General features: G+C 36.0%; 1 protein-coding gene across 19 annotated transcripts in view; it reads right to left on the reverse strand.

Moving 5' to 3' along the window:
• Positions 1 to 21,711, reverse strand: part of CACNA2D1 (calcium voltage-gated channel auxiliary subunit alpha2delta 1) — a 514,911-nt gene that overhangs the window by 106,282 nt on the left and 386,918 nt on the right. For 15 of the 19 annotated variants that reach the window (XM_023639081.2, XM_023639086.2, XM_023639083.2 and 12 more), the window contains exons 8-10: positions 15,568 to 15,637; positions 13,327 to 13,377; positions 10,632 to 10,731 (exon numbers count right to left, since the gene is read on the reverse strand). In XM_023639081.2, the coding sequence (XP_023494849.2) occupies positions 10,632 to 10,731; positions 13,327 to 13,377; positions 15,568 to 15,637 (221 nt within the window). The remainder of the gene's footprint in view (positions 1 to 10,631; positions 10,732 to 13,326; positions 13,378 to 15,567; positions 15,638 to 21,711) is intronic. The other 4 variants (XM_070264467.1, XM_070264465.1, XM_070264463.1 and 1 more) reach the window with 1 other exon arrangement.

Consider the following 21,711-nt stretch of genomic DNA (forward strand, 5'->3'; position numbering starts at 1 on the left):
GAATTATATATTTTTTTATTCCTTTCTGATGAGTAGTCAAAGACGGCATTTTATAACCACCACAAATTAGAAAAGCTTCCTGGAAAAAAATCGATTCAAAGATCCTTAATGTAATCATAATATTTGCATTTAATTCTTAAGTGAAGAGATATGTGATTTTATTGAAACATATGACCATCTTCTTCAGATATCAATTTTCACATATTGTCCATAATCAGCATACATTTTCCTTTCATCCTCCACTGGCTACCAATATTTTACTCCTAAAATGTCACACTCCTTCACTTTCATAAACAAATTCTACTCACTGTGTCAATATTTGGAATTTTGCCTATAAATCAGAACACGCAGTGATTGAATTGCTGCTCCTATCATCTGCCACTTACTTCTATGACAGCATATAACTGGATTAGTGGGAAAACAGCTACATTATGCTTGCATTTAAGCTTTGCCTAACAGCAGGCTTCTTTTCCGCAACAAAGAATTGCCCTGGAGATAACAGAAACAGTAGGGAATGATGCGGCAGTAGTTCTGACATCTTATACATGATTTAAGCATAAAAATTACTGTTCTTTAAAAGAAAAAAAAGCTTAAAAACATAAACCTAAAAATGAGAGGCTGCTTGAGTTTTCTGTCTGGTGGTTCTAGGCAACTTTGGGAATGTGTTCATATAGGTTGCATCATAACCCTTTGGATGACTCATATGATCCGAGATATGAGGATAAAGAGAAATGCATGAGGGCTTTGTGGTAAAATTACTGTCAAAGTTAAATACAGAATCACTACCGGGTTTCCTCTGTGCCTTATTACTATGCCTCCCTGAAGTGACAAAAGCTAAAAATTATATTGTTTCTTTTCTCGATTTACAAATAGTTTCAAGGAGAAAATAGGAAAAAAAACTACATGCACATGTGTCTGCATACACCCGCCCTGCACCAGGACATTATAAATATATTTTGAAGGGTTTCTTTTTCTTAGAACTTTCATATCATTAAATTGTTAAATTTGTATTTAATGAAAAGGCCTATCTGTTAAAGATATAAATATAATTTTACTTTTCTCTTACCAAAATATTACATAAGAATTAATTCTCTTTAAATATATCAATTTTAGGCATTTTATACCCCCCCAAAAGAATGGTAACTAATCAAACTGAAGATTTCTTTTAAATTATGAAGTTAATGTGGTTGACATAAAATATCATATAAATGTAAATAAGCGTATATGAGCTTTGATAGGAACAAAAGATTCATGATAAAAGAAGTAAATAAATATATAAAAATAAGATATACTACCTAGGCAAAATCAATAATCCAGATATAGTGTTTGAGCGTTATTTGCAATCATAAGAATTAATCAAAATCATTTATGTTTTTTCTAGCCTAAATACAGAAAATTTTCTGAAAGAATTTTTCTACTCAAATGTAAATAAGATGCTTCTTTAAAAATTAATAATAAATTTAGATTTAAAAAGAAGCATTTCTCTTTGCTGTCATAACCTAATCATATTTTTATCTGAGAATTTCTAAGAATTCTAATATTTCAGGATTTTACTTAAATATATCAGATTTCACAATAAAATTAATAACCTTATTTTATATTTTTCTCCAGGATTCAACCACATAACTTTGGATTAAATCTAGACTCATAAACAAAGATGGCTGTGCTCTAATCCTGTCTTCTTCCTTACAAGAGTTCCTAGAATTCTCTCTTTCTTTGTCTGTAAAATTAAGGATAGTAATATTATCTACCTCACAAGGTTGTTGTGAAGACTAAATGAGTTACCATGAAAAACACATAGAACAGTTCCTGTCACATGAGCAGTGTTAAAAAAAAAAACTCTAATAATTCCCTATAACTTGTGATTAAACTGAGGATTAATAAACAGATAAGATACACAATGAACACGTCTACTTTTGATTTTGTTTGTATTGATTTTCTGAAGGGCAAATCTATGTCTGGAATAATATGATCACTTACAATCACTTAGTGACTTTTCAATCGTGAAAATGTACCAATGATTTTTCCGAAATAATAAAATTAAACAAAAGTATACAGTTAATAACAAATTCAGAATACAGTTGACAAAAATATCTCAATGTGGTAAATAAGGACTATAAACAACTAAAGTAAAGTAAATTGAAGTGACTAACCTAAACTAAACAAACCAATATACCAGGAGCTGACTTACTCCTGAGAGTAAAGTAGGAAATCACTATGACTTCATCTTGCAAATATCTTCCTGCAGTATTTCTCTTACAATTTGTATGAGCTGTGCATCTTTCAGTATCACTCTCTTCCCTATTTCTGAATATGTAACTGAGATATTTTTATAATTTTTAAATTGAGATATTCAGATACATTACTTTCAGATCGACTGCACTCCCAGTTCTTTCTACAAGCAACAGATTCTATTTGCCCATATGTGTTTACCTCACATACTCAAGCTACACCAAGTGAGGATGCCCAAGTAAGGATTTACAAAGAGCTGTCAGTCCACCAATAAAATCTGTATTAACATGGTTCATAGAAATCACAAGGATATACCTTGCAATTGTGTTTCTTAAGAAGTTAGTTAACAATTTTCTTTAAAGAAATATACATTTAACAACCATAATATTTTTAGGAGAAGTAACAATCTTTAAAACTTGTTAGGCATTAAGAATCCCAATGTCAATCCCATCTAAATTCCTTATTTTAAGATTTTATTCTTTTTCTTTTTCTCCCCAAAGCCCCCCAGTACATAGTTGTATAACCTTTGTTGTAGATCCTTCTAGTCGTGGCATGTGGGACGCTGCCTCAGCATGGTTTGATGAGCAGTGCCATGTCTGCACCCAGGATTCGAACCAAGGAAACACTGGGCTGCCTGCAGCGGAGCGTGCGAACTTAACCACTCGGGCATGGGGACAGCCCCTAAATTCCTTATTTTAATTAGGAAAGAATCACTAGTTGCTGGCTAAATGTTGAAAGCATAAAATTAATTCAAAGGCATTTCTATTGTTTAGTCAGAAATTCTTTTAAAACATATTTATTAGTAGCAGTTTTCAGTTTCTAACTGAGGCAAATGCTGTTGGTGCCCCATCCATTTTTCCATGAATGCTAGCTCAAATTTAACTGCCCGAGATTTCTAGGAGTGCTCTGCCTGTGCATATGGTGGCCTGGGAACACCAGGGAATAAACATTGCTTGGGAGCAATCATTAACTTTAAATACTCCAGCACACTTTCCCCTTGGAAAGGATAATTCTGATTCATGTAGTCTACACTGGTTCTCAGAATTGCCCCAAAAGATTAAGCTCTACTCACTCAGAGTGGTAATTTGTTTGATAATTCACTGTTTATTACTTCTCTTCTCTTTTTTGTTTTACTTGTCACATTTCTCTAAGTCTTTCCTAGAATTACTTTCTAAATAAACCATTTGTATTTGAATTCTCATCTCAGGGACTATTTTTGAGGAAACTCAATCTAAGTTGAACCATCAGTGACCTTAGGAAGCAGATCCTCAGGATAGGATTCTAGAATTAAATCATTCACCAGCCATGTGGCAACAAAGACCCCACTGGTAACTGGCTGTATATCAGTAATAACTGGAGTCAAGAAAACCCCTCTGAGGCTGTAGCATCACAATTACTAAGATTTTCATCTGTGGTGATTGGAACACAATATAAATTGAAGGGGAGGCACCTAGCATTTGAGAAATATGGTGACAATAGTAATAATAAGGGCTTGGACTTAGCTAGTTGTTGTTAAACTCATTGAAGAAAATGACAACTTCAGGTCAGCCAGCAATCAACTAAGGGCAAAGTACGAAAGCCAGAAGACTTCTGTGGCAGCTAATAAAGAGATTCTCACCTCTTACTGTAAAAAGGTCAACATGTGCTAGAAATAGGTGCAGAATTAGATTTTCAGAGTCACATAATTATAAAGGAGGCTGCATTGATAGCCTTTGGCAGGTTTCTATACACAAGTCAGGGCACTGATAGGCAAAGAATAAGATCTCAGAAGTAGAATGAGGACATCTGCGGGGATACAGTTAACACTGAACTTCTAGATTGCCCTATACCCTCTGCATATGCAGAAGTAACCTCTTCCCCTTAGAGGGTGGCAGTTTCTCCATTCTTAAAGACCATAAAAGATGACACTTGCTCTCTTCAAGATCTAATCCCATCTCCCCTCATGACTCAAGGCAACAAAAAGGTCAGCACTCAACATGGCCCACCTGGAAAAGTAGACTCTGCTCCAGGAAAACAAAAAAGAGGATATTTAACAAAATAGATACAAGATCTGCCCAATATGAACCAGCAGATACTGAGAGAACATGCCACGGAATGAATGTTGAGAGTTCTTAGGGTAAAATATACCTGGTCATCAACTTGGTGTGGAGGAACAAGTAGCCTGAGATAAGAAAACACATGTACTCCTGTGCAGCGGCAAATGGCTTGGCTGGTTGGCCAACAACCTTGAAGGAGCAAGATTGGAAGACCTCTCCCAGACAAAGAGTTCTGGTGAATAAGTATGAGGATGGACATATGGAAATTAAGCATGAAATGTGCACATCTCTTTGTCTCACATCAGTGACCACTAGAGAGCATTCATCACAGAGGAGGTACAGAAAAAATGGGTGGATAAGATGATTTGTCCATTGGAGGTCATCCAGCCTTTGCATGTGACAACTGTAGTGCGTAGAAAATGGGCCCATAAATGCAGCAGCAGGGTAGCAGAGAAGGACAGAATATACACGGGTCTAAAAGCATGTGCTCTTCCTCACCAAGTATAGATACAGCTACTGCCACTGGTGAATGACCAACTCATTGGAAATTGTCCAATGCTGAGTCTTCAACATAGTATCACCTTTCAAAAAGACAACCAACAATTTAATATCAAATAGATTATACTTGATTTTATCCCTTTGGAGGCGGATGGAGTAAATTTTGTTTTTCTTGTTATTGATACATACTCCAGTTATGAGTTCTCCTTCCTTGTTTGTAGTGCCTCATCCATTATCACCACTAATCCTCCCAGTTCACTTACTGCCTGATTTATCATCATGGGACATAATTATGGAATCCTGCATAACATGTTCTCAAACCAAGCAACCTATTGTATGGTAAAGGAGATCCAATAATGAACAAATGACTGCAGGATTCACTGGGTCTACCATACACTGCATCACTTGGAAGCTGCCAGGCTGATAAAACATTTGGACAGTCTCCTACATGTGCAACTAAGGCTCCAGCTTGAATATGATAATCTTTGAGTTGGAATGTTGTCCTTCAAGATGCAATATGTACTATGAACCACGGTCCCAGAACCCATTGATGTTCTGGGACCAGCTTATATCTGCTCATAAAAAACAATGCTCAGGGAAACCCCAAAGAATCCACAGAAAAACTATTAGAAATAATCAACAACTACAGCAAAGTAGCAGGGTATAAAATTAACGTGCATAAATCAGTAGCATTTCTATACACTAACAATGAACTAACAGAAAAAGAACTCAAGAACTCAATCCCATTCACAATCGCAAGGAAAAGAATAAAATACCTTGGGATAAACTTAACCAAGGAAGTGAAGAATCTATACAATGAAAACTACAAGAATTTCTTGAAAGAAATTGACGATGACATAAAGAGATGGAAAGACATTCCTTGCACATGGATTGGAAGAATAAACATAGTTAAAATGTCCATACTACCTAAAGCAATATACAGATTCAATGCTATCCCAATCAGAATCCCAAGATCATTCTTCACAGAAATTGAACAAACAATCCTAAAACTCATATGGGGCAACAAAAGACCGCGAATTGCTAAAGCAATCCTGAGCAAGAAAAACAAAGCGGGCGGAATCACAATCCCAGATTTCAAAACATACTACAAAGCTACAGTGATCAAAACAGCATGGTACTGGTACAAAAACAGGTCCACAGATCAATGGAACAGAATTGAAAGCCCAGAGATAAAACCACACATCTATGGACAGCTAATCTTCGACAAAGGAGCAGAGGGCCTACAATGGAGAAAAGAAAGTCTCTTCAACAAATGGTGCTGGGAAAACTGGGCAGCCACATGCAAAAGATTGAAAATTGACCAGTCTTTTTCACCACACACCAAAATAAACTCAAAATGGATCAAAGACCTAAAGATTAGGCCTGAGACAATAAGTCTTTTGGAAGAGAATATAGGCAGTACACTCTTTGACATCAGTTTCAAAAGAATCTTTTCAGACACTGTAACTCCTCAGTTGAGGGAAACAATAGAAAGAATAAACAAATGGGACTTCATCAGACTAAAGAGCTTCTTCAAGGCAAGGGAAAACAGGATTGAAACAAAAAAACAGCTCACTAATTGGGAAAAAATATTTACAAGCCACTTATCCGACAAAGGGTTAATCTCCATAATATACAAAGAACTCACACTGCTTAACAACAAAAAAACAAACAACCCGATCAAAAAATGGGCAGAGGACATGAACAGACATTTCTCAAAAGAAGATATGAATATGGCCAATAGACACATGAAAAGATGTTCATCATCGCTAATCATCAGGGAAATGCAAATCAAAACTACACTAAGATATCACCTTACACCCATTAGATTGGCAAAAACATCCAAAACCAAGAGTGACAAATGTTGGAGAGGTTGTGGAGAAAGAGGAACCCTCATACACTGTTGGTGGGAATGCAAACTGGTACAGCCACTATGGAAAACAGTATGGAGATTTCTCAAAAAGTTAAAAATAGAAATACCCTATGACCCAGCCATCCCATTACTGGGTATCTATCCTAAGAACCTGATATCAGAAATCTCAAGAGTCCGTTGCACCCCTATGTTCATTGCAGCATTATTTACAATAGCCAAGACGTGGAACCAGCCTACATGCCCAGAAACTGATGATTGGATAAAGAAGATGTGGTATATATACACAACGGAATACTACTCAGCCATAAAAAAAGACAAAATTGGCCCATTCACAACAACGTGGATGGACCTCGAGGGTATTATGTTAAGCGAAATAAGCCAGTCAGAGAAAGACGAACTCTATATGATTCCACTCATAGGTGGAAATTAGTATATTGATAAGGAGATCTGATGGGTGGTTACCAGGGAAAAGGGGGGCTGGTGGGAGGGCACAGAGGGGGAAGTGGTGTACCCACAACATGACTAACAAAAATGTACAACTGAAATCTCACAAGGTTGTAATCTATCATAACATTAATAAAAAAAAAAAAAAAAAAAAAACAATGCTCAGGGGCCAGCCCAGTCACACAGCAGTTAAGTTTACACATTCCACTTCTTGGAGGCCCGGGGTCTGCCAGTTCAGATCCTGGGTGAGGACATGGCACCGCTTGGCAAAAGCCATGCTGTGGTAGGCATCCCACATATAAAGTAGAGGAAGATGGGCATGGATGTCAGCTCAGGGCCAGTCTTCCTCAGCAAAAAGAGGACGATTGGCAGCAGATGTTAGCTTAGGGCTGACCTTCCTCAAAAGAAAAAAAAACCAACAATGGTTAAATTTTTAGGAAGTTTTAAAGCCAGTTGACCTCACATAGGTAGCTTGAAATTGGCATTCTGGAGTATTTATGTTATGAAAATTAGCAAATGCTACAAATCAGGTTTCCCCTCCCCACATTTGCTCTGCCCCAAAAGGGCAAAATGTGAGTCTGAGAACCAAGGGAAGGAAGTAGGAATGTCTTTACTCACCATAACTCAAAATGATTTGCTTGGGAAATTTGTTTATGCCCTGTCCCTGCAACTTTAGGCTCTGCTGAAATAAATGTTCTCCTTAACAAGTGGGTGTGTGTAGGTGTGGGAGCGAGGTGGTGCTTCTACAGGGGTCACGGCAAAAATTTCACTAAACCTAAATCCATAGCTACTATCTGGGTATTTTGGGCTTCTCATGCCAGTAGACTAGCATGCCAGAAAAAACACTTACTCCACTGGCAGGGCTGAAATTGACAAGGAGATTATCATGAGGGAGAACTATGCATAGAACTCAGGGGGTGCATTCAAGCACTTCCATGCTTGGTGATATCTGTGAATGCACAATTGCAGGAACCACTGTTTGAATGGACACAGAAATCATGGATTCATAGGCCTCTGGGATAAAAGTTTGGGTCCAACCACCAAGCAAGAAACCAGCACAAGAGATGGCCAAGGCTACAGGGAAATTAGGAAGAATATTAGAGGAGAGAAAAGATTAATATAAATTACGGACTTGGTTCTAACTCTGGCAGCACACACTTCTCTGATGTACTATGTTTACTCTTTTAAAACTTGTGACCAGTTGCCCAAATTTAAGGATCAGTGCCTGGACCCAGTGGACACTGGCCAGGTTTCTAACAACCATCAGCTACAACTTTTTCTTTCAGTTCTCCCTCTTGTGACCAGAATCTGTTCTGCCCACACATGTGGAAGGCTGGTCCTTAAAACCCCAGCACCTTGGCATTTAGGCAGAATAATCTTGAAGTTCATATTCTATACAGCTTCTAGGATTCCTCAGTAGGATTAAGTTCCTTTGAATTAAATTAAGTTCCTTTAATTGGCTTCCTTCCTTCCCTTGCCTCATTTCCCCACTCCTTTAACTGGCAGTGTTCACTGGGATCATGTTTCAAATAAACTATACACACTTGAATCCATGGTGAAGATCAGGAAGAAGACAGATTAAGATATTAACCATATTTAGTATCTGCTGGTTTTACATAAATTTCATTAGATATGCCAAATCTGTACCAAATTTAATGCTTTTATGATTTTATCCTTTGCTATACCAAAGATAATATTTTGTTAGCAACCATTCCAATGTCTTTGTAATAAGCAATAGGTTTATGTACAAATCAAACTAAATGACTATCTTTTCTGATCATTTTATCTCAGAGATCAAGTGTTATATTTTACTTGTTTGCATTTTGTTGAATAAGTGGTGAGCAAACATACAGGGTCAGATTGTAAAATCAGACTGACATAAATCACAGATCTTATGCAGTATCAAATTTTACTAAATAATATTAAGGATACAGACAAACTAAAGGACTGCTAAGGGTTCACATAAAGGAGAGAAAGATCTGGACCTGGACATGGAGGGTAGTACCCCAAGTATTATAGGGTGGATTGTGTCCCCCTCAAATTCATATGCTGAAGTCTCAACCACCAATACCTCAGAATGTAATGGTATTTGAAGATAAGGCCTTCAAAAAGGTGATTAAGTTAAAATGAGACCATCAGGATAGAGGCATGATCCAATATGACCAGTGTCCTTATAAGAAGAGGAAGAGACACCAGAGGTATGCATGAACAGAGGGATGACCATGTGAAGAGGCAGCAAGAAGGCGGCCATCTGCAAGCCAAGGAAAGAGGCCTCAGGAGAAACCAAAGCTGTCAGTACTTTGATCTTGGACTTCCAGCCTCCAGAACTGTGAGAAGATAAATTTCTGTACTTTATGATACGGAGTCTGTCATATTCTGTTACAGTAGCCCTAGAAAACTGATAGACCAGGTCATTCCTTATGGTTTTGGGGGCACCCTCTGGCCCAGATGAAAGGAGGTCTCAAAAAGAGGTTCCCAGGTTTCCTTGAATAGCGGGAGTATTTAAACCACAAAATATCTCCAATTTATCTCCCAGAGAGTTATATCACTTAAAAGACATGTTTTTAAGGAATCTTGCCTCATTCATCCTGGGTTCTATTTATGATAGTTACCCTTAGCCAGGGATATCCTGCTAAAGGCATTTTAGGAATACAGCCTCTTCCTCTTAGTAAATATCATTTATTTAATCACCTGGAGCTCAGGCTGCCGAGAGATTATACCTGGTTCCCCTGCCTGATTTTTCCCAGGGGTGCCCTTCCAGTAAAGGGAGGAAATAGATTGCAGGCCCGCTGCTTTAGCTTCTTCCTTCCAAGTGGTTTTAGAGACAGACCCATTCACCTTTGTTCAGCACAAAATGACCTCACCACAAATTCCTCTTCCCTCACCTGCATCTCTGTGAATATAACCACTTCAAATGTGAAATTGTATCCACCAGTAAATGGCCATGAAATCGTTTGCCTATATTCTATGAAGTAAAATGAGACAAGGTAACATTCATTTTGTCCTGTTTTATTTGCTTCCTAGTTTACTACTCTCTAGCTATGAGTAGGAAGGTCTAAGATGGTTCTGGGAAAATACGACTTTAAAAGAAGGACACTCAAGTATCTATTGGTTCTTGTGTTAATAAAAAAAATGTTTTAAAAATATAATACATTAGGGATATGTGGCCAGTGTGAAATGAGCATTATAATGAATAGAAAATCGCCATTCAATTATACTGCCAAGTTGCTACTTATTAGGAGTTACAATGTTATCAATGAGTACAGAAGTTCATGTCATCTGTTTAAGCTCTCCCAGTAAAGGAGAATATGTGTAATGTTTTCCTTCATATGCATTACTTCATGGGTAAAGGCTTAGACATTCATAAAGGACCCTGGCATGGAAGTATAGGAGAATTAGTAACAAGATAAGACAGTTCAGTAAGATAGTCTTGAAGAGATCAGAAATACCTCAGCCTGTCTGTGATAAAACACTATAAAGTATTTAACGTCAAGGGGAGATAGAAATTGCAGATTTAATTCAGAAAAATGCAGTCATCTTGTACTTACTGAAGCTACATTCACAAAATCATCATCTGAGAGAGTTTCCAACATTTCAGAGACAGATGTTCGGATCAGTTTAAGTGTCAATCCACTAACACTTCCACTCCTATAAAAAAATGAGTCCATGCAAGTTAATGACCACATATTTAAACAACATTGGACATCCTAAAAAAAGGCAACCTATGCATAGACTCTAGATCACTTATATAATGTTCAAACAACAATTTTGTCTTTACAAAATCAGTAGTATCATATTTCTGATAGAGAAATAAATTATAAGAAATCTTGTCTTTCTTTCCTTCCGGCATCAGAATGTATATATTTCTAACTACAATGATATAAATTACACATCAAATGACAATTTTAAGGAAATATGGATACTCATGACATATTCACGTATTTAGGAAATATATAACTGAATACTCGCTTTATTAGCCAAGTTAGAAGTGAGACCTACAGAGGTTAATAGTCATTGCCTAAGGGAGCCCATTGTTTGACTTGATTTAAATCAATAATAATGAAGCTTATAACAGTTGTGATAATAGAAAGATTTGTGGACAAAATACCTTGTTTTGTATCCTAAAGTAGATATTCTCAGGGGTTTAGTCTTCATTTGTCTTGTGTCTACATATTCTATGATCCTTGGCGACCTCATCTATTTGTGTGGCTCATCTCTAGGCAACTAACTCCTACTTCTACATCTCTAACTCTCGACTTCTTCCCAGTTTTACACATCATTGCTTGTTAAACAACTACTCGATGTCCAAAATGACAAATGACTCTCAGACATATTTTTCTTTTCTATCTGTGTTCTTGGTAACAACCAGGATGGAACTCAGTCAATCAATTTCCTCCTCTCTCTCAACCTTCCTATCCACTCAGACAATCTTCCTTGTTCATTTCACTTTACAATGTTCCTAAAGCAGTGGCCTCCTCTCCATCCTCTCTCCACTCTGCCTCAGGCCTTCGTTATCTGAAGACACTGAACTAGGGTAATAGCCACTCAATCCAGCTCTTAGTCTCTTCTCCTCCCCATGCTAACAGGTGAAAATTCTGGAAACACACCTTGATCCAATACTGTTAATAGGTTATAGTTACCTACTAAATAGCCAACAATCTCAATAGTCCTGCATTCAAAAAACTTTCATAAATCTTTTCTCTCTCTCTCCTTCCTCTACCTCCTCGATATAGTTCCCCCAGATGTTCTCATCTTTGCCACTTTGCTTCTGTCAATTCTTCCACCTGAAATTCCACTCTCTTTCCTCTCCCCTCCCCATGCCTGCCTGGTTAAATCTTAGCTCTAAGGATTCAATTCTAACTTTATCTCCTTAATGAAGTCTTTCCTGACACTTTAAATCAAACTGCCATCTCCTTCCTATGGACTCCTTTAGTGCTGTGTCACACTTTATATCTATAACCTCCTACAATTATTTTAGTTATTTGTGAATATGGATAATATATTTGAATTATCTTTGAGATCAGGGACCACCTCTTAATCATATTTATCTCTATTCTATATTATTACATGGTATCTAGGAGACCCTCAACACATTTCTGTTAAAATAATTTTTAAAAATGGTATTTCAACTTCATAAACACTTTCCAAAGATATTAATAAGAGAAATTGCTTCTGAATATTATCATATATCCAATAGGATTATAACATATTGCACAACATTTAGATCTGTACTTAAGAAGAATATCAAGGATTAGCAAGTGATATAAATTCCACAACAATTTAATTAAGACAAGATGCAATTTAAATGCATTTTAACAAATGAAATGAGAATTAACATTTAAGTTACATTTGTCAAATTCATTCATCTTCTCTTTCTCAGGCTCGGTTCTAAAGTTTCGAACTTACTTACTTCAGGGCATAATGGGGATGTTTTTACATGCTGACACTAGCTGTGATATGGATTTAGTTGCCTACAAAACTTTGGATTCTGTTTCTTCCAATGTGGCAAAGAACATATGAAGATATACTTTTTTCTCTTGGGGAAAATAATCTAAGCATTTTATTTCTCATGTTTTTAATTCCTTGGTATTGTTCTTAAAAACTAAATTCCATAGCAGGATACATTATTTTCTGTGTTCTAGAATTTCTTCTTCAATCTTATTAAAAGATTATAAACACACACACACACACACACACATCCCTTCACTTGAAGCAATGTAACAAATAAAATGACCAATATAAAAACTCTTGGAATTCTTTCTAATATATTAGCATTTCCCTTGAAAAAGTCCCATTGTTGACAATATATTTAATATTTATCTATTTTGTGGCCAAATCTCTAAAAGTTATTTGAATCATTAATGATCAAGTGCCAATGAAATGATTCTACATTATTTTTTTGGTAGCAGGAACTGCTTAGTTTTAGCAACCATGTACTTTAATATTGTTTAAAATATAAAGCAAAAAATTGGAAGCTAATGAATAATTTTTCAAAAAGCTCAGACCTTAAAACTATGCCATAATTTTCAATTCTATGCAAATTCTTCTCAATTTCAATAAAATAACTTTTGTTTGTTTTGTGACTGTCTTAAATACAGCTTCTTTGTGTGGATACAAAAGTCATCATAATTATTTTTTGTCTTTTTTTCCAACCTATTTCTCAGTTCCAACATATTACTGTTATCTACAAATCCTCCCTATGTTCTCAGTATATAAAGAAATATGTAATATTTAACTACTCACACATCAACAAGAATTAGCATATCTTTAGGAGATGCAGCTCCTTGGATGTACCTGAAACAAATACCATATGAATATTTTTTCTCTTGAAAAATATCAAACATTGATATTTGTTGAATTACTATCTACTGATCTCTGAGATAAGGTATTTTCCAAGCAAGGCCCTACTTCTATTCTATTTCATAAGACAATGCTCTTTCATTCACAATTCTGTAATGTCAATTTTAAAAAGCTATATTTTACATGATAGTAGAGATGTCAGAGGCATAATATTTAAAGTATATTTTACAGATATTTATAATAAAAGATAAAGAGATGTGTTTTAAGACTAGGAGCAAAAGAAATTAACTTCTGGAAGGACAAGTTCCTGAAAAAAAAAAGAAAATTATCCTAAACTCCAATTTGTTGACCACAGGTTCTAAAACTAACTCTTAGGAATAATAATAAGGACAAATAATAATAAGATTATGTTATATTTTTGAAAGCAAAAAATAAACATAAAAACATATAAGCGGTCTATGAATATGAAAAAATAACATCAAAAGAAAAGAAATAGAGGGCTGGCCTTCATGGTCCAGTGGTTAAGTTTGGCATGCTCCACTTCTGCAGCCCGGGTTTGGTTCCCGGGTGTGGACCTACACCATTCATCTGTCAGTGGCCATGCTGTGGCAGTGGCTCACATACAAAAAGAGGAAGATTGGCAACAGCTGTTAGCTCAGGGTGGATCTTCCTCAGCAACAAAAAGAAAGAAAGAAAGAAATGTAAAGGGACAAAGAAGTAATTAAAAATAGAATATATAATATTATTACTAAGAGTTTCAAGTGGTGACTCTCAAACTTTATAGCATCTGAGAATAACCTGGAGAGGCAGTTTAAAATGCTGACTTCCACACTTAACTGCAGCCCTACAGATTCAGATTCTCTGCATATTAAAGAGACTCTAGGGGAGTTCTACTTAGATAGTTTAGTGATGGAAGAGAGATAAATTTAATTGCAGGTGAACGATCCCAAAATTCATGTTGCCTGGCACAGACCGATGGGGAACAGGAGGCCTGTATTCCCTAACAGGAAGAGCTGCACCTGAACTCAACTTTCTATTTATCTCTGAGGCCTCTTTGCCCATGACTCTAAATCTAACTTCTCAGAAGCCTGCCAGATAATTTGCCAATTCATTTTCCCACAATATCCGACACAGTTAGTATCTACACAGGACTATGTGTTCATGAAGCAGAGTTTATAACTTGCACCAAAGTTTGTTTCTGTATAAGAAGGTAAAGGGGCAGGATTGCCGGGCTATTCCAATGGAAGGCAAATCTAGTTCATGTGTAGTATCTTAACACCGGTCCAGGCATGTCTCTCAACGGGAAGATGAGATGATAGGATATTGTGTGCCTCTTCTGGTTGGCACCTAGCTTGTAAGTTTCCCCCAAAACAATCAGTTCCTGAATCTAAACCCTGTGATGTCATACATAGTCTTTGCCTCCACTGAACAACCCATGACTCCATGCCACCTCCTTTGCAGAAATATTAACAAGAATAATATGTGGATTAACATTAACTAATTAAAAAAATATATATCCACACATTAAATACATTTTTTAAAAACTCAAATATTTTAAAAACTCAAATATCAAAAAAATTATTTTTACTCAAATAATGAAATTATTTTTACTCAAATAAAATACACTAGTTTAATAGTTGTTTCCCAGAGAGTACAATTATGAGTTATCTGGTATTTTTCCAGGAGAATGAGTGGCTTTAGTAGTGAGGCATAAATAAACCTTCTTTTTGGAAAAATGAAACGTAAGCTATATCATTATAACTAGGGGCAGCTCTGACCTTGGGGACTGTTCTCATTAGTTCACTGCCAGAGGCAAATTATCTTCTACTCTATCTAGACACTTTGTCAGAACTCTACTCCAAGCAAACTGGGAGCCTTTCAATAGAAATTCCCACCAGCTAAAAGAGATTCAGAGATGACATTGAATATAAAACTTAAAGTAGTCCATTTGAAATGCATCTGATAAATCATTTCAACAATATTAATTATTGTTGCCTACTTGAACTCATCATCTTCATTTACCTTCAACTGTATTTATTTATTAAAAGAAAAAAATCCACCAGATATCTTTAAAAAATTATACTATATTCATCCTAATAATGGATAGATTTTTTCCAACATTTTTACACAAAAGGTAACTGCTTCTTCCATTTAATCTTTTCATGACTACCTAAAAATTCTTACCATGGTCTTCTGCGTACATCATAAAGGTCAATCTTGTTTGGGGTTCTACTGTTATCAACCCATGGAGAAGCTAAAAAAAAAAAAAAAATAGAGAGAACCTAAATTAAATTGAAAATAGAGAAGTTAAATCAAAATATTAGATATGATCTACAAAAATATTTTAAAACTCACAAAATACCACTGACACATTGCACTTCTCATTCTTCATTGACAGAGCAATGTCAAATGGGGAATATAATTTTTATGCCCTTAACTTTTTTCTTTTTAAAAATGGAATAAAACATTGCAGTACAAAAGAAAGTTAACATAGTCAGTTTTCCTTTTCACCATATTTCATGAAGAAGTTGTAGACATAGGGATTTTGTGGGTGCCAACTTATATGTTTTATCAGGTGTCCAGAGGATACACATTTTCTTTTCTTTCTACTAACAGAAAAATCTACCATAAAAGAAAGTTTATTTGTCACTAACGGAAATTGTACTTTTAGTTATTTGATCCTTATATTTTCATTCAATGCCATACTATCTTGTTCTATAAAAAGACTATTATTTTTCTTAGATTGTTATCATAAAATAGCATAATTTTTTAACCTTATCATTCACATATTTGATAATGGCCAGTCCATTTGAAATTATACTTAAAAGCTTAAAGTATAATTAAAATAACTCTGCAAAAACTTTTCTCCTTAAATTTATTTGAATCATCTGAAGTAATTCAAGCACAAATTCAAGAATTTTCTGTTAGTTTCAGAGACTTTATCATGTTGTAGTAATCAGAAAAAAAACTTTAGTCTAACTGTATTGATTTTTAAAAGCAATCAATTTACACTTATTCTAATTAAATCTATACTTACTTTAATTAAAATGTTTTACACACACACATCCTAGATCCAAGGAGATCAATAACCGCTGATAAGTTGGATGGTAATTTTCTGCTGAAGAAGTTCTCTCTTTGAACACATTTGTACATATGACTCGGGAAAATTCTTAATAAAAATCCATATGACTTATGCCCTCCAATCTATTTTGCCCTTTTCTGTATTAAGAAATTATGGAAATTATGGAGAACTTTACAGAGAATCAGGTTTATCAGCCAACTAAGATAATTTGGCCAATTGAGATATATCAAAAAATATTTCCTTGACTGTGAAATTTCTTTCCTATTAGTGGCTATATTATACAATGATTTATTCTTTTAAATGACTAATCACATTTATATGAAACAGTAAGTTTAAATATGGCACTCCCCCAACAACCATTTACCGACATAGTCAATGCAACTGAAATGGTAGATTTACTTTAATCCTTTCAGTTTGAATTTGCAGAAACTTAGAGGTACTGAGATAAAATATTACTTTTGTGGGTGTGTGTGGTAGCACTGGAATTAAGCAATAAGCATGCTGGTAGAAACGACAGTTCACTTTCAATTAGTCCTCTACAATATCTGACTCCCCAAGCTGGGGTATTAGTAATAACTAAACATTTAAATAAATGATATCTTACTTTCACTACAATGTTGTGCTGGTTACACATCTATTGTCTCAGCTCCAAATTCACCCTTTTAACTTGCTCTATGAAAATGGATCTGGGCCCTTTAAATATTTTTCTTTGACCAACAAGCACAATTTTAAGCTTTGTCAGCAGATGGTAAAAGAAAGACGTTGCATGTGTAAAGGGTTTTTGCTTCCTGCTTCTGGTTTGTTTGCTCAAGGTCTCTTGCAGCAGGTGCAGCTTTACTGGTGTCGGCTCCTGCAGTGCATGCGTATTTTCCAGAGCTCAGCTCCTGTGGTGTGGGTAACTTCTCCAGCCCAAGGCTTCTGTAGTGCTCTCAGGTTTTCCAGCACCTAATGGCAGCAGAACTCCCTGAGTATTTTTTGTGGTGGAGTGCCTCCACTGAGGCACTTGGGATCCTAGAGGGTGAACTTCCAGTAAATCCTTCCAGTGTTACACTACAGTAACTTCTGTCATTCATCTGGGCCATAACTATGTCCTCTGTAAGATCTGATCTCAGCCCAGGGGCACTGGGGATTGAGGTTGCTTTCTTGGACTCTCTATCTCAGCTCTAGGGGTAGTTATTATTATATACTAGGTTATATAATATTATATCTGGTATTCCTATATTTTTCAGAGTTCTCTGTACTTTTATCCAATCCCTCATTATTCCATTACTTGTTATAGTTAATAATTCTTTATTAAAAAACAAACTTTCCCAGTTCAAAATATTGCGTTTTCTCTCTCCAGAGTGGACTCAGACTGATATAAACATGTGAGTGAGAAGAGAGATTAGTCACCACTGCCAGTACAATAGCTGCTACTACGAGTTGAGAGTAGTCAACCAATAAATCTGATAAATGGTTTAATAAAATGAACTTGAAAGTCACATTTAAATTAGATTTCTGAATTCTCTGTAGATCACACTCATCTAGGATTCCTGTTTTCACTATAATTGCTAATCAAAATTAACTGTGATATGTATTACTCTGATCCATAAAATTGCTCTTTTTTTAGAGGAAGAAAAAAAGGTTATAATTTACAATATGAGCCAGACCATTAAATTTTAGTATAGTTTATAATCTTAGATGGTTTATATTTAAAAGTATTAATAATCTTCTCTTAGAAGCCTTCTGAGATATTTACTATTAGGAAATATGCCTTGATTATACTAAATTAAGATGTTTATATTCCGGCAAAATTGAACAATGTGCTTTCTTCTGTGATATTGCTAATTTAATTATTAAACAAATTATTTGTTGTAAAATCCCATTGTGGCATTTAAGTGGTAAATTATGTATAGGCTGAGAATTATGGAAGGTCAAATACTAAAAAGGATAATAATCATACCCTGCAATTCCCTGAAATAATCAGTTTCATAATGATGCATAATGAAGCTACGTGTTTTGAGAGGAAATCAGGGCTTCTAAATTTCCTGTAAAAAGTGAAATGTTGCTCATTGTAGATGTCCTTTTCACTTTCCAATAAGATTTTGGGATGACAGGAGAAAGGAATGGAAATACAGTCCACAATGTGGGCGTCTCATTTTTGAATGCCATTACTAATGGTGATAATGATCATTTATGAGAACGTTTTTTCCCTGACCAAAAATGAACTGTGGGTGTGTCTTTGACCAAATCTACTGTACTGCAATTTTACTCCACATGACATTAAGGGTGTTTTATATTAGTTATCAAATCACTGGTTTAAAAAGGTGTTTACGTATACATTAATTCAGAATACTGAGATATGTATTAGAGAAAAATTCTTGAGAAAGTATGCAGATTGTAGAGATATTTCTAGTTAATCTGGTCTAAAAATAATAGATTTTCAGTTTTTAACTTCAGCTGCTAGGAAATAATAAAGCATATAATGATGAATTGAGGGCTGATTCTCTGGGTGGAAACATCAATTCAAATGACAGCTAGTTGCATTTCCAATTTTTCTAATTCTTTTGCATTTTTCTAATTCTAAAAGACTTCACATTTTCATCTCATGAAAAGAAAAAAAAGTAAATCTCACATACTCAAAAATGCCTTTACAAGCCAACCCTGGTCCTATTGCCTAGATCTAATTGATGTTACATGGGTCATTATTTTAGGCTTGTCTCAGTCATCTCCTATGGAATATTAGTCATGGTTCTGAACTGTAAGCCAGGATAAGGAATTTGGGCCATCTTTTAAGCCAGAATTAATTCAACAAATGTGTATTGTATAGCTCCCCAAATTTCCAGTAATCTAAGTGTTGCTGCCCTACTACTACCAACCCAGAATGGGGTCTCCACAGTCCCTAATTTGTATCACGGCTCCCACATCAAGGTCCTGGATGAGTCTCATTAACATAATGCGGGTTATGTACTCATATGGAGGTGCCAGAGAATTTAACAAGACAAATAATTGGCCTCTTCCGATTCTGAGTTAGGAAACAGGCTCTGCTGCCCAGTAAAATTTCTAATCTTAGAAATACCCTAAACATAGAAAGAAGATTCTGTATTCATTATAGTAGCACAAAATAACTTAATAAACAATCTCAAGTCTTTTGTTTCCTAGCACAAATTTTATTTCTCACTCATATCACAGCCTAAGTTAAATATTACTAGTCACAGAGGCATAGATTCTGCTTCAAGCAGGTATTCAGAGACCTACAGCTTGTGGAATTTTTGCCTTCTTCAACACTTAGTTTGCAAGATCACCTAGGGCATTGATATTGTGGGGACCTGAAATTGGCCACCCCAAGATATGTCTCTTTGGCATCAGGATTATTTGAGGCTGATTGCTTTTGATAAACTGGGACTGGGAAGGAAGAATGGAACTTGCCCTTTGTTAGGACACATTTACATTTGTAAGGTAAATCTCTATCTGTAAAAGGTGCCTCCCTCTCTGTACCAGGAAGAAGAAAGGACATGACCTTCTCTCTAAAAACTCTTAGTCAATACCAAAGGCAAAGACTTAAATCTGCATTTTATTGTGCTTGTCTGGTAACCTCCTGTAACTGACTTCCCTCCCCCTCCCAACAGTTGGCATTTCTTTAAGGATTAAGCATCTTACCTTAGGCTAGGAACTGATTGCTGCGCTCACCTGTGACCCCCCAGCTCCAGACAATCGACTTGCCTCCTGCTACACCCACCGAGATAGCAGACCATTACCTGCTGTGTCCATCAAGCACTGTGCGGACAGGGCAATCTTGTGACTATTGTGGGAGGGACATTTCAACCACATGTGAAACACCCTGTTTGGGGGTATATAACCACTATGTGTACCCCACTTCTTAGGTGCCCTTTCTTCCTTCGGGAAGAAAGGCCCCGGGCCATGGTTCCTCATAAAGCTTTGTTTAATTTTCTCTTGCTATTCTGTCTCATGTGAATTTAATTCGTTCTCCGGCCAGACGAACCCACATTTGGGGAGAGGAAATGTCCTCCTCCCCTACAATATGCAGTTGCTAGAGGGAGGGAGAAAGTGTGGAGAAGGCACCCCTAAGTCATAACAATCTCAGGCTTGAGGTGACACATTCAGTCATGTGCCACATAATCTTGGTTCAGTCAACGATGAAGCACATATACGATAGTGGTCCCATAAGACTATCATGGAGCTGAAAAATTCCTATTGCCCAGTGACATCATAGTCATTGTAACGTCATAGCAAGAGAAAAGGAAACTGCAGGAGAAGAAAAAGAATCTCCAAGAAAAATCACAGAGAAGGGTTTAGCCGAAGCTTTTGCAGACCTCAACAAGCTCCTTAAAAAGTTTGAAAACATAGACCTCAACACTAAAAGGTTTTCATTAATGGAGAAGAGTGGTCATGGTGCATTATCTTTTACAAGCAAATCTATGATGAAAAAAGAAACAAACTAAGCAAACCACCATGGCCATATTTCTGAAGATTGACACCTCCTCAAGAAGAGCCTCGGGCAGGTCCTTCAGTGGGTATTCCAGAGAATGCATTGTCATAGGAGATGACAGCTCCATGCATGTTACTGCCCTGAAGACCTTACAGTGGGACAAGATGTGGAGATAGAAAGCAGTGAGACTGATGATCCTGATCTGTGTAGGCCTGTGCTAATGTGTATGTTTGTGCCTTAGTTTTTAACAAAAAAGTTTAAAAAGTAAAAAGAAAAATTAAAAATAGGAAAAAATTTAGAACAAGGATATAAAGACAGAAAATATTTCTGTACAGCTGTACGCTGTGTTTTAAGCTAAGTGTTATTACAAAAGAGTCAAAAAGTTAAAAAAATTTAGAAGTTTATAAAGTAAAAATGTTACAGTAAGCTAAAGTTCATTTATTACTGAAGTAAAAAAACCATTGTTTTATAAATTCAGTGTGGCCTGAGTGTACAGCGTTTATAAAGGTTACAGCAGCGTACAGTAACGTCCTAGGTCTTCACATTCACTCACCACCCACTCACTGACTCACCCGAGAAACAACCAGTCCTGCAGGCTCCATTCATGGTAAGTGCCCTAGACATGTGTACCATTTCTTATCTTTTATACAATATTTTTACTGTACCTTTTCTATGTTTAGATATGTTTAGATAAACAAATACTTACCATCGTGTTACAATTGCCTACAGTATTCAGTACAGTAACATGCTGTAAAGGTTTGTAGCCTAGGAGCAGTAGGCTATACCATAGAGCATAGGTATGTGGTAGGCCATACCA

The sequence above is a fragment of the Equus caballus genome, chromosome 4 (assembly GCF_041296265.1).
Source record: "Equus caballus isolate H_3958 breed thoroughbred chromosome 4, TB-T2T, whole genome shotgun sequence".
NCBI lineage: Eukaryota > Metazoa > Chordata > Mammalia > Perissodactyla > Equidae > Equus > Equus caballus.